The sequence below is a fragment of the Labeo rohita genome, chromosome 1 (genome assembly GCF_022985175.1).
Source record: "Labeo rohita strain BAU-BD-2019 chromosome 1, IGBB_LRoh.1.0, whole genome shotgun sequence".
Taxonomy (NCBI): domain Eukaryota; kingdom Metazoa; phylum Chordata; class Actinopteri; order Cypriniformes; family Cyprinidae; genus Labeo; species Labeo rohita.
The window spans coordinates 26918478-26933047 of record NC_066869.1 but is presented as its reverse complement, the minus strand read 5'-3'; the positions used below and the strand labels follow the sequence as shown (position 1 = coordinate 26933047).

General features: G+C 34.5%; 1 protein-coding gene across 1 annotated transcript; it reads left to right on the top strand.

Annotated features, from left to right (window-relative positions):
* Nucleotides 1-6417: 6417 nt before the first annotated feature.
* Nucleotides 6418-12921, top strand: LOC127163187 (serine/threonine-protein kinase pim-3-like). Its single transcript, XM_051106285.1, has 9 exons — nt 6418-6433; nt 6795-7046; nt 7205-7384; nt 11123-11395; nt 11512-11591; nt 11694-11744; nt 11843-12215; nt 12387-12566; nt 12651-12921. Exons 1-9 carry the CDS (start codon nt 6418-6420, stop codon nt 12740-12742), a joined length of 1497 nt encoding a protein of 498 aa, XP_050962242.1. The 3' UTR covers nt 12743-12921.
* The last annotated feature ends 1649 nt before the right edge of the window (nt 12922-14570 follow it).

Genomic DNA, 14570 nt, shown 5'->3' with positions numbered 1-14570 from the left:
GCAAGCTACCACAAAGAAAAAGGCCAAAAGGTTTGATTACCTTTTTACAGTACCTAGACTCATGGGGTTTGTAGTCCAACTCATCTGTAGTCCTAAACAAGCCTAATATAAAGCCAGATCCAATTGTAAATCCACACAGATTGAAGCAGGCATGGTTCAGAAGGCAAAAAATCAGAGACACTAAATTATACAAAATCTAAAGACAGATCATTCAAAGCAGGTCAAACAGTACCACAGAAAATACTTACAAATGTTTACAAATAGCAGAACACAATTTCACACTGAGCATAGTTAGTTTAGGGCTTAAAGAATCATGAAACCATGGAACCCTTTTTTGTTTTATTTTATTTTATTTTGAGATGTAAACAGGGAAAAGAGACATAGGTGTAACAGGATCAGGATTCAGGTGAATGAGACCTCTAGTGGCAAGTGGGAGAATATATAATTTAATGGAATACATTGATAATTGAAAGATGTACAAATGTAGGATCCTCAAAAGACTGATGTATCGCATTTCATACATTTATTTTATCATGATATTTCTAAAACAAAAATAATGGAGAATCAGTGTTCATTTTGAAATCTTATTTTTGTTGTCAATTATTATTTGATTATATGTTTACATATTAATACTACATATGTTTTTGCATGCTTTTGTAGGTCTTTATTTGCCTGAAATGAATCAATGTTTTTGTGTAATCTCATCATCTCTAGCTTCTGGTAACTGTCGTACATGCACACTCAAGAGATGATGTATAGTAAATCCAGTAAATCTAGGCCCGTATTCACAAAACATCTCAAGGCTAAAAGTGTCAGTCCTTAATTTAGGACTCCTACATTCTTGCTTTAAGAGTATTTCACAATCTGTGAAACGTTAGGAGTAGTGAAGAGGACTCCTATGTCATTAAGACCAAATCACAAATGGCTGTTGCTGGCATTTTCCTAGAACCTAAACATTTTAGAAACATTTTCCTTTGATTATATTCTTGTTTTCATTAAGCAGATTGGGCAAGAAGTAACAGCTGTTCTTGCATCCAGTTTGATTTTCTTTTATGTTTGTATGTCTTATATTATTCTATTCTGTTAATTAAAAGGCTGTTTATATGCATATCTGCTAATTGTTTATTAGGAGCACACAAGTAAGAGGCGGGCAACTGCTGAACATATACTTGTTTAATTAGTGACACATAGCCTACATTTTAAAACCTTTATTTGTGGCAACATTTTTATTTTTAAACCTCCATTGGAATATGGCAACATAATATTACACTCTACAATATTTCAATTAATAAATCACTGACAGAGACCCGTCCCCTATCAGCCAATGTGCATAGTTAGTAAGTATGCTGACATTTTCTCTTTCTCTTTCTCTTTCTCTTTCTCTTTCTCTTTCTCTTTCTCTTTCTCTTTCTCTTTCTCTTGCTCTTTCTCGTTCTCTTTCTCTTTCTCTTAGCTTAAGACTTCTCTCTATTCCTAAGTAAAAGTTTGTCACAGCAGCTTTGTGAATAGGTTTTAAGAGAAAACTCTTAGCTAAAAACTTTTACTGCTATTTAGGATAACTAGGAGTGGTAAGATAAAATGTTTTGTGAATACGGGCCCAGAAAAGCATACTGTTCTAGATTAGTTTCAAAATCTTTCCATATAGCTACAATAAACTGTATAACCTGTAAAATGATGAAAATGTAATGCGATTAATTTACTGCCTCAGATGCGGCTGTTCGAATGACGCACAAAACACAGATCTCTGTCATTCACTCGTCAAAAACGAGTGTTTTTTAGTGTTTACTGGTGTGTTGTGGGATTTTTTACTTATCAATTATCAATAACTGTGCCATGGCAGAATAAAAGGTTGGTAAATACTGGTAAAGGGGAACAATTGTCAGAGAATTGACAAAGTTTGTGAGCTTTTATATTTTGCAAAGATCAGACTACATACACACTACATAAATATATGCATTTCTTCTAAAAAAAAATAAAATTTTTTACTGCCTATTTGTCAACTACCCATATATATATGCTGATCTTTGCATCTTTGGATCAAAGAATTCTTAAAAACTCAACTGTTTTAAACTGTTTTAAATATTGATAATAATAATATTAATAATAATAAATAAATGTTTCTTGAACAGAAAAAACAGCATATTAGAATTATTTCTGAAGGATCATGTGACTGGAGTAATGATGCAGAAAATTTAACTTTGATCACAGGAATAAGTTATATTTTAAAATATATTCAAACGGAAAGCAGTTAATTTAAATAATAAAAATGTTACTGTTTTGCTGTACTTTGGATCAAATAAATGCAGGTTTTGTGAACAGAAGAAACTTCTATAAAAAAACATTAAAAATATTGACTGGTAGTGTAATTGGATATACATTGACATTAATACAAATGTAAGGCATTACATAATATCTTATTTAATGTTGAAATAGCATAGAAATAAAAGTACTCTCTCTAAATCAATTAGTAGCCCAGATAGCACACACACGTCTGCAAGATGTCTGTTAAAGATGACTTGATTTGGAAAGCATCTGCTGTGTACAAATATCTGACAGACGTCTGTAAGATGTCAGTTTTACATACATTCTAAATCATAAACATCTTAAAGACAACTAATAGATGTCTATTTGACATCTGATAGGAAGCGTCCTATAGATGTATTGCAGATGAGCAAACATTCTTAAAAATATGTCTTTCAGATGTAAATGCAGACGTCAAATAGACTGTGATGTATGTGTGCTATCAGGGAGCCCACTGTAGGCTCAAGATTATGATTGCTGATGGTAAAAGCTATCATACACTAGCATAAATTTACAGGACAAATGAGAAGATTAGAATTAGGAGTTTTATTAGAACACACAACAACAACACACTAGTTTCATTCATTACATCTCCATCTTGTCTTGTCTTCTCTTCACTGTGTTTGAAATGAAGACCTGTAGCAACAGCAAGATAATGACGGTGCCTGTAGGATCAAAAGAAAAGAAAACAGCTCCCTCTAGTGTCAAATCTAAAATATGTATCGAAATATTGCAACTATGTAGATGTGCCTCACATTTCCCATAAAGTGAGGTAAGTTCAGTAGAGCAAAGTCTAATTTTCCAGGTACAAAAGGTAAGCTGGGAACTATGTACGTTTATGTATATATTATTGATGTGTACAGTATGTATACCCAAAGCACAAAAATCACAAAAAAAAAAAAAATAAAATAAAATAAAATAAATAAATAAATAAATAAATTACTGTCCTAAAATTACTTTAAAGGCAATATTATTATTGTTAGGTAAATCCTGTACATTGCTGAAGGAGACTGTAAGTATTTTATTGTATATATATATTTATTTATTTATTTATTTACTTATTTACTACTTACTTTGAAAATCATTCTATTACACAGTAGGCTTCTTCTTTTTTATTAATTTATTTAACCCATTAAGACTAACATGTCTGTATGGTGTGTGCACAAAGTTAGCACATCTAAAACATTCTCCGTATGGAGAACAAGTTATTTTGAATAAACATGTTTATGAATTTTTGAAGCTGTATATTAAATTTGGTTAGAATGTGCTATAAGACGTTTTTGCTAATAAGTCTGGAACCATCATAGCTACGATCAAAATTCACAATAATATTTCTTTAGTGTCCACAGATCAGATGATTTTATGTATATCTTTTTCTGAAAAGCACTGTGGAGATATAAGTTAACTGATGGCAGTGTTTACAAACTGATGTATATCTGCTAAATGCAATGTTCAAGCATAATGAAACTGGACAAACAATAGACAACAGGTCATTCTAAAGACACATACGAAGTTTCATGAAATTCTGGTGAATAAGGGCCAATTCCGCAGGAAAACTCCACAAAGGTATGATCCATTAAGTATGACTCAGACACCTCAAAAAACAAGGCAAACTTTCTTTTCAATTTTATTATACATTACAAAGTTTTCTTATACATTATATACAGTCATCTTATTGAATCATCTAATACACTTACACTCCTGTCTTTTACACATATCTTAAACATGTATCTATCTTATACACTTATAAACTTATCTTAAAGAAATATCTTAAACTAAGGTGTGAGTGGAGGGATGGAAAGACCACTCATGTCAGCCCACCAGACGCAAAGTTGACAGAAGGCAGAAAACAACAGGATGGCTGTGACGGGAGTTGTTTTCTTAGGCTCTTCATGTCTTACTCAATGACCTGATAAAAAAAAAATAAATCAGCGTTTATAGTCTATATACATTACATTTACAGCCAATTTGATTTGGCAAAAAGTTTATGACTGATGATCAAACCAAACCAAAAATGACAAAACACATTTAGCTCATCTTAGACTTAGTACCTGAAACCAGTCATGGAGATGCATCTTCTCCAGATCGATCCTCTGCTGTGGATCAGACTGCAAACATGCAGAAATCATATGGCAGCATTCTGTGCAAAAAGACGAGAGATGTTTGATTTATTAGATCGTTTTTTTTTTGTTTGTTTTTTTTTTTTTACACCTGTTCTCTTTTAAGCTACAGGTCTTTTTTGTGTTTTTTACAATACAGATTGTCCTTCATTCTTCTGTGATGAAGATCTTACCTTGTGACAGGCCACGTCTGATCCAGCTCTTCTTATTGATCAGATCCAGGTCGTAGTCTGTGGGATAATATCCACACGCCATCATGAATAGAAGGATCCCTAGTGACCACAGTGTGGTCGGCTTTGCATGGTATCTGCCATCAGCGGTGAACTCTGGTGGACAGTACGCTTCTGTGCCTGGAGGAAAGAGATTTTGTCTGTTCAATACATTTCCACATCATGTTGACTATACAGGATGCAATTTTTTGAGACAATTAACATAACAGATACCACTGAAGACTTTGTAGGCAAATTTCTTCATTTGTGCACCACACCTCAGTCGATCAATTTCACTGCTCACCAGCAGGTTTTCCATTTTGATGTCCCGATGGAAGACACCATGCTTGATGCACACATTAGCGGCTTCAATGACCTGCCGCATGACCTTTCGAGCGCTCCCCTCATCGAGACGCTCTCCATGGAGCTTCACAAAACTTTTTAAGTCCGTGCAGGACATGGGCCGCTCCATGACCATGATGAAGTAGTCCTTGTTGTCCTACCAGTCCAGAAGTGTTATGATTTGAGGACTTTTGGAGCTCTTATTGGCCATGAGTGTTAGGCCTATCTCCATAGGGATGGCTTTGGGATAACCAGGCTAAAGGAAAGGAAATTTGGGACAGTGATTGTTCATTTAAAAAGGAAGAAGAACAGAAGTTCCCGTTATGGAAGAATCACCCTAAAATCAAAACATGACATTTTTAAGTGATTACCATCGGTAAATGTCCGATATGACCCAGCTTCAGCCTAGTACATTTTCTTAGCCTTGGCCAGGTCTAGGACCTGACAAGAGAGGACAGACTGTCAAGACGTGAGTGAGTTGTGGTCGAAGATTGAGCACACCAGGAAAGAAGGAAAGTCAGCTGGTTGGTCCTTTCGGTTTCATAAAACGTATTTTAGAAACTTAATGGGTATTTGGACAGTGATTTTCACTGGATAAGTGAAGTGGACTACATGTGACGAGGGTCTCTTTGTATTATTTCGTTGAAACTTTCTTCTGTTTACAGAGTTTGTTATGTTGAGTAAGATGAGTTAACGATGAGCCGTTTCCACAATCAACTTTTTTTTTTTAATTTAATTTCAACAATTAATTAATTAATTAATTAAACAACAGGTAATTCTGTCCCGTAATTTAATTGAATTGAATTTAATTTAATTTAATTTAATTTAATTTAATTTAATTCGTAAATGTCAAATAAATCAAATAACAGAACCCCAGTCAAATAAATACATGCAATTACACAACTATATTTTTTAATTGAAGGATTTCCATTTGCAATTAACTATTAATTTAGATTAGAAGATGATTAAGGGCTATGATAAATAATTTTGATTTTCGAAATTAAACAACACTTCCACCAATTATTAATAAATAAATAAAGTAAAACATCAACAACATGCAACTGGGAAAGGTTACTGTGTAAAGAAATCTGTGTTTATGTGTTCAGAAAAAAATTCACAAGGCGACTACAAACACTGTTGGAGAGTATTTTCTGTGCGAAGACTGACTTATACAGGATTTCAGAGGATTGTTTTGCAAAGAGTTCAACTTTTTTCTGAGAAAGCCTTTATTGTGCTGTGCTTTTGGAAGAAGTTTTATAATTTTTTTTTTTTTTTTCATTGGAGGAGTACTCTGAGGACAGTATTTCTTTCTTCCTTTCTTTCTTTCTTTCTTTCTTTCTTTCTTTCCATAATTAATTATTTATTTACTTAGTAATTTTTAGTTGTTCATTGTTTAATTGTTCTTTTTTATTTATTGGACTTTGGAGGAGGTTTCAGTGGCTCTTATGGGTGAAAGACGAGGTGAGTGTTTTATATTTCATTTGTTTATTATTGGTATTATTGTTGGTATGTTTCATTTGTTTACAGTATGATGTTGTACATTGTTTAAGTTAATGGGAAGAAATGTGTGCAAGTTAACCCATTTGAAAACAGATTTTCCCAGCTAACGTTAAATATACTTATTTCCTGTAAAAAACTGAATTAATACCTTTTACAAAACACAAATTAAAATGAATTAGTAAAAAATGTGTTTTATTCCTTTTCATAGGCAGAAACAATTTTATTTTACTGAAGAAAGTTGAAAAGCATAAAGTGACATAAATTATTAATGAAACATTACTAATAGAGCCTTTATTAGTATTGTATGTATGAAATATTGCAGCCTCAGGCCGCTCCAGATGCAGGAGTGCTGCTTTTACCCAGACGGCCATTCAGGAGGTTGGAAGACGTGGGTCTGGAAACCACGATCAGGAACCGCTGCCAAAACCAACCCAGCCACAGAGCCTACCTGGCTATATAGCACCTCTGTCTTCCGAGTTGAACCTGCTGATTTCCACAGACTCACATGACATCAAGCTGCTAGACTTTGGTTGTGGAGATCTACTAAAGGACTCAGCTTACAGATCGTTTGAAGGTTGGTTTGTGTTACAGCAGGAAAGATCTCTGTGGATGTATTTATATATGGATATTACTTAACTTTTGCTGATCGAACAAAGAGAAACTATTCTGACTTAATGATGTTTTGGACTGGACCCTTTTAGTGGATGTTTTTGGTGTTGTTGGGTCTCTCAGGCACTCCTCAGTACGCCCCTCCTGAGTGGTTTCGTCGGCGCCGCTATCATGCAGGACCGGCTACTGTTTGGTCAGTGGGGGTGACACTCTATAAAATCCTGTGCGGTTGTTTGCCCTTCAGAACCGCATGGAGGGTCACCTCCAAAACCATACTGCACTTTTCTAGAGAGCTGTCTACAGGCAAGAACTAAAAATCTTGTCCAGAATGAGGTGAAGTTTGTTGTTTTGTGTTGCTGAACACAAGTACTGTGTTGTGTGTAACAGAGTGCTGTCAGTTGATTAGCTGGTGTCTCAGTGTCGTGGCGGCAGATCGCCCCAGTTTAGACGACATTGAGCGCCACCCCTGGTTACACTGAACAGGTGGCCAATGACATTACATTCATCTGAATCACAGCAGTCATTGGTTGGATTGTATTGTTAGGATCAGTCTGGATAAACGATTTGAATTATTTGTATAGGGTGACCAGGACTGACACTGTGACTGTAGAGAACAGCTCTGGCTCTGGGTGGATGCTGGAGGAGCTGAACACACAGCACCAGCTGAAACCGATGCTCCAATGGGATCAACTAGTTGGGCAGAGATTAGCAAAATGCATTATTTGTACCACTTACAGTCTTATGTATACAGTATTATATTCAGACACTTATATAGTGACCTACCATCCACCAGTCTGTCTCTTGAAGGATGATGTGTTTGTCAATGTGTTTTGACAAACCATCCTCTTTTTATGAATGGCTGTGTCAATGCACAGTGTTATTTCATATTTATAGCTACTTTAAACAATCTCATGCCAAGTGCTAAAAATGAAAGACCACATAAGAGAAGAATTAGTATAAAGTATCTCAAGAGGAAAAAGTACAGATGAAATAATTAAACATGCACTTTATGGGAATCCTGCAGCTGTGATTGTGAGTTGTCGTGAGTTTTAATTTAATTTTTCTTTTATGTTTGAATCACTTTAAAAAATAATTTGAATATAGTCTTATAATGTTTTGTTTAATTTTGACTAAATTCATAATTTTGCTATACTGAAACAAGAAAAAAGGTGATGGATTAAATAATCTATATTTATTTACCTTGATAGTTTTTCTGTTTTGAATTGATTGTTTCTTTATAGTTATTGATTGTTGCCACTGTAGCAGTAGTTAGTATAATTAATGCTGCTGGAATGTTTGCATTGTTATAATAAAGATTATTTTGGTCGTGTCACCAAAAAGTGTTTTAGATAGGTTTATATTTTGTATTATTATTTTGTACTGGTAAAGTGAAATGCATTTCATAAATGTCACGCCCTTGAACTGTCTCTGAACTGTTTTCCCTTTTGTGTCTTTTGCCCATATTTGGTGTTCCTGTTCCTACTGTTCAATTGGTTTCAGCTGTGTTATATTAATGATGCCTATTAATCCTTGTTATTTAAACCCAGTGTTTTCCAGTGTTCTGGGTTCTGTGTTATGTCTTCTTGTTCTCCTGCATGAGTCTATGTTTGTATTCCCTTGGATTTTTAAACATTTTGTAATAATTTTGTGTTGTCTTAATATATTTAAAAATTGAACATTCATTTGTGAAAACTACATAAATCATTTTTGTTGACACAACTGTAATTGTATTTCCCAGCATGTATTCCCAACAGACTGCATTAGGAGAGTAAATTTAGGGATTAAGTGATATATTTTGTGTTTTTCAAAAGACATGTTTGTCTTTTGTTTCATGTTTAATTGTGTTGGACATTTAGAAGAGCTTCTGTAATGTTTTTCAGTTGTGTGGTCACCATTATTCAGAAGAGTGTCACCTGTGTGTTAAGATCGAACACTAATTTCTCTTCTTGAAATAAATAATAAATGTAATTTTTGACATAATAATTTTTTTGGATTTTTAGCCCTTTATTGTGGTATGTCCAAACAATCAAATATTTTCTAAAGGTAGGTTAGTTATTCATTATTGTAAGATTTAAGATAGGCTAAGTAGAAGTTAGCCTAGATGATACAGAGTGTTTTTATGACTTGTCATCATTTGTCCATACTGGCGGCACTGAACGAACGAAACTGGCATATTTTGCTAATTATTGCTGCTAAAAATGCTAAGTTATTGTCATGTTTTGGGCTGTTCTAATCGGTCGGAGCTGGAAAAACATTTGGAGCATACAATAGCCAAAAGTTATAACAAATCAAGGAGAAGAGTGCAAAAAACTGTCAACAAAAGGCGTTTGTGATTGGCCAAACTGAACCAGGATTTCCAGGACAAGAATCTTGACAACTTTCGTATTTGTTCTTATCATTTCCAGTCAGGAAGATAAAAAATTTAGGCAAATATCTTAATTAATACTGCTCGTATGTATCTTTACCACCTATTAACTTTAGTTTGTCAAAATATGGTGCCATTTCCTGCTTACTAAAGCATTTTACACGCTTTTTCTGTAATTTAGACAGCATAGCAGAACAAAGTATACATTAACTGTGCAATCCATCTTGTTGTTTACATCCAAGTAATGCCAATATGGCCACGTATCCCGGTAAGACTTGTATATGTGATTAATTAGCATTTCTAATTAGCATAAGATTTACACCAGACATTGCTTTAGCCTTTTCCACACTCCATACTTATCGATTTAATTTAAATTTGAATGGCAAACATTTTCCCCTAATTTAAACTAATTCGTAAATGGCAAATAAATTAAATAACATAATCCCAGTCAACAAATATATAAATTACCCAACTATATTTTTAATTGATTTGCATTTGCAATTTACTATTAATTTAGATTAGAAGATGATTCAGATCACTTATCTTTAGGGCTATGGTGAATAATTTAGATCTTGATAAACTTAATAATTAGTACCCCAATTATATAAATAAATTAACAAACAAACAAATAAATAAATAAAACATCAACAACAACATACAAAGGTGTTACTGTACCCACAAAACCTCCATTAACAAATACAAACATTTAATACCCAATATAAAATCACAGGGGGAAAAAACGTGTTTACGTGTTCAGATAAACCTCACAAATTTTAGAGAAAATGCCAAGATTTATTATTTAACTATTCAATGCATGTGATGAGATGCGACGTACGCGCACGTACGCACGCGACGTTAGGCGCGCATATGCCTGATTCGAATTTTTGTTGCTATAGCGACGTGTGTAATGATATGAATCTGACTGACTAAATATATAAACTTTTGAACCCATCGCAATCTGTTGGTGAGAGACAAGGAGACAACAAACACTGTTGGAGACTATTTTCTGTGCGCAGACTGTGATTTTTCGGAGGATTTCGGAGGAAAAAGTTCAGATTACTTCTGAGAACACCTTTATTTTGCTGTGCTTTTCTTAATTTGGAAGACGTTTGGAGTTTTATTTATTTTTTTTTTTCTTTGGAGGAGTATTTCTGAGGAAAGTATTTCTTTCTTTCTTTCTTTCTTTTTCTATATCTATTTATTTCCTTAGTTATTTTATTTATTTATTTATTTATTTATTTATTATATTTTTCTCTTTCATTTATCGGAAGTTTGAGGAGGTTTCAGTGGCTCACATGAGTGAACGACGAGGTGAGTTTTGTATTTGATTTCTTTTTGACTGGTATTATTATTGGTATGCTTTATTTGTTTATTTTTAGTATATTATGTTATAGTATGATGTTGTAAGTTTAGGTTTATGGGAAGAAATGTGAGCAAGTTAACCCATTTTAATCCAAATTACCCACCTAAATATATTTATTTCCTGTAAATGAAATGCCTTATACAAAAAAAAAAAAAGTAAAATATGCATTTTATTCCTTGTCATAAACTATTTTATTTTACTCAAGAAAGCTGAAAAATATCAAGTAACACAATTTGATGTGAAACTGATTATTTATAATTAATGAAACATTACTAATAGACCCTTAAAGTATTGTATGTATGAAATATTTCAGCCTCAGGCCGCTCCAGATGCAGGAGTGCTGCTTACACCCAGACGGCCATTCAGGAGGTTGGGAGATGTGGCTCTGGAAACCACGATCAGGAACCTCTGCCAAACCCAACCCAGCCACAGAGCCTACCTGGCTATATAGCACCTCTGTCTTCCGAGTTGGCCGTTTCTGCATCGACGGATCAGCCCAACAGGAAGAGGAAGCGGCAGAGTGGCAGTCAGGGAGATGAACGTCCATCCACCTCATGCAGAAGACCTGCCAAACGCTCTTGCAGAGGTCAGAATAGACTTATATTAAAGAAGTTATGGCTTAATTATTAATTTTTTTAGTTTTAGATACTGCAACATGTTTTCTCCTAAAAACATTTCTTGTGATCTTATACGTTATAAAAGCCTATGAGAAGGGCCCATTGCTGGGAAAAGGTGGATTCGGCTCCGTTTATGCTGGGACACGCAGATCTGATGGACTGCCAGTAAGACATTTTCTTCCATTATTCATTTTCTGAATTTATATTAGTAAATGTCATATGTCACAGTTAGGCAGGTGTGATTTACTGTGGTTTATCTGTCTACAGGTTGCCATCAAGTATGTGTCTAAACGCAAGACGCACAGGAGACTGAAAGTTGTAAGTGAATCTGTTGTTGTGTTTCACATCTCATTGGTTTGCACACTCGCACACATCCGCATTCAGCCCTGGATATAATTTGTCATTTGTCACTGCAGGAAAGCCATGGTCGGCTGCCGCTGGAGGTGGCGTTGATGACCCTGGTCAGTTCAGATCCTCCGTGCCCCAATGTCCTGCAGCTGGTGGAGTGGTTTGACAGTCCCGCTCACTACAGCATGATCCTGGAACGCCCAGTTCCTTGCCAAGATCTCCAGAGTTTCTGTGATGAGAACGGCTGCCTGGACGAGAGCCTTGCCAAGAAAGTGCTGCTGCAGCTCATCACCGCTCTGAAACACTGTGAGAGCCGCGGAGTCCTGCACCGGGACGTCAAGCCACAGAACCTGCTGATTTCCACAGACACGCATGACATCAAGCTACTGGACTTTGGTTGTGGAGATCTACTAAAGGACTCGGCTTACAGATCGTTTGAAGGTTGGTTTGTGTTACAGCAGGAAAGATCTCACTACAACACTCTGTGGATGTATTTGTATATGGATGTTTTGTATCTTATGATGACCAAACAAAAAGAAACTATTCTGACTTAATGATATTTTGGACTGGACCCTTTTTAGTGGATGTTTTTGTTCTTGTTGGGTCTCTCAGGCACTCCTCAGTACGCCCCTCCTGAGTGGTTTCGTCGGCGCCGCTATCATGCAGGACCGGCTACTGTTTGGTCAGTGGGGGTGACATTCTACAAAATCCTGTGCGGTTGTTTGCCCTTCAGAACCGCATGGAGAGTCACCTCCAAAACCATACTGCACTTTTCTAGAGAGCTGTCTACAGGCAAGAACTAAAAATCTTGTCCAGAATGAGGTGAAGTTTGTTGTTTTGTGTTGCTGAACACAAGTACTGTGTTGTGTGTAACAGAGTGTCGTCAGTTGATTAGCTGGTGTCTCAGTGTCGCGGCGGCAGATCGCCCCAGTTTAGACGACATTGAGCGCCACCCCTGGTTACACTGAACAGGTGGCCAATGACATTATATTCATCTGAATCACAGCAGACATTGGTTGAATTGTATTGTTTGGATCAGTCTGGATAAATGATTTTGATTATTTGTATAGGGTGACCAGGACTGACACTGTGACTGTAGAGAACAGCTTTGGCTCTGGGTGGATGCTGGAGGAGCTGAACACACAGCACCAGCTGAAACCGAAGCTCCAATGGGACCAGCTAGTTGGGCAGAGCAAAATAAATGTGGGTGTGTGTGTGTATATATATATATATATATATTGTGTGTGTGTGTGTACATTTATGTGAACTAATATGATGTGTTTTTAAAATTAGGACAGGGAAAGGGAAAGGGACACAGAAATAAAAGTGAAGAAATAAACCTTAAAAATCAAACAAGTCTAGTAGCTGGCGACTGATACATAAAATACAAATGAAAAACTTTTTTGTTTTTTTATTTTTGTAGCTAGCCTATTGTAGAATATGGTAGTTCGCCATATTGAAATTGTCTTTGTTAAAGAATGAACCAAACCAAACAGCTATGAGGTAAATCACAACTTTACAAATTTTGATTTGAAGTTAAATGAGCATTTAAAAATTGAACAAAAAGAGAAAGTACAAGATTGTGTGCTTAACAGCTTTAATGAGGAAAAAAAAAAAAAAAAACACAAACCCATAAAGCACTTCTATATCAAGTCTAATTAAAAAATAACAAATGTAAAACTATTGATATAACAATTAATGTAAAATTTAAATATAATTTTGAATTAGTTTGAGAGTGTGGGGGGATTGACAGTGATTCTCTGATCTGACTAAGAATGTTAATGTATTTGACTGATTTTACTGCAGCAGTAGTTAGTACTAATAATTAATGCTGCAGTAACGTTTGTATTATTATAATAAAGAGTATATTGGTCATGTTACCAAAAAAGTGTTTTAAAAAGGTTTGTATTTTGTATTATTACTTTGAATATACTGGTTAAGTGAAATGCATTTTATAATGTGTTCATACTGTGTTTTTAATGGTTGCTTATTATCAAAAAACATTTAATATAGATTTTGTATGACCAATAGTATTTTTATTAATTTAGTTTGTAATGCAGCTAGAAAAAAATATATATTTTATTGTTTTATTTTCAGTTTCAACTGTAAAAAATGTTAAAGATATTGTAACAATTTTATTGTGTTTACTCTACTTAATATGTTTAAAATTTTAATTTTACTTAATTCATTTGTGTTAAAACATGAATCACACATATATGAATCTTTTTTTTTTTGACATAACTAACTGGATGATGGATCTGTATTTCCTTTATTATTATTATTATTATTATTATTATTTTGTGGTTACCATTAAAGAGTATCACCTGTGAGCTATAGCCACTTGATATTAAATCCATATCATGAAAGAAGAGGCAGGATTGTATATATGAAATATATGTGTTTTTTTGTTTGTTTGTTTGTTTGTTTGTTTTTGTTATTTTATGAAAAGAAATCAGTAGCTTTTACGTGGATCCCAACACACATAGGAATTATAGGGAATGAAGCTGCAGATACTCTAGCTAAGGAGGCATCCAAACAAGATGATGTTATGGAAATCCTATATAGTAAATCTGAAGCAAAAGTAAAAATAAGAATAGTATAATAAAGGAATGGCAATGCAATTGGGATACAGCAATAACAGACAGACATTATTATATAATCAAGAGGAAAGTAGGAAATTATAAAATAGAGGATATAATTACACAGTTGAAAATGGGGCATACAGGTTTAAATAAAACATTATAACTAATAAGGAAACATTCCTATTATATATATAAAAAATGCAGAGGACAAATT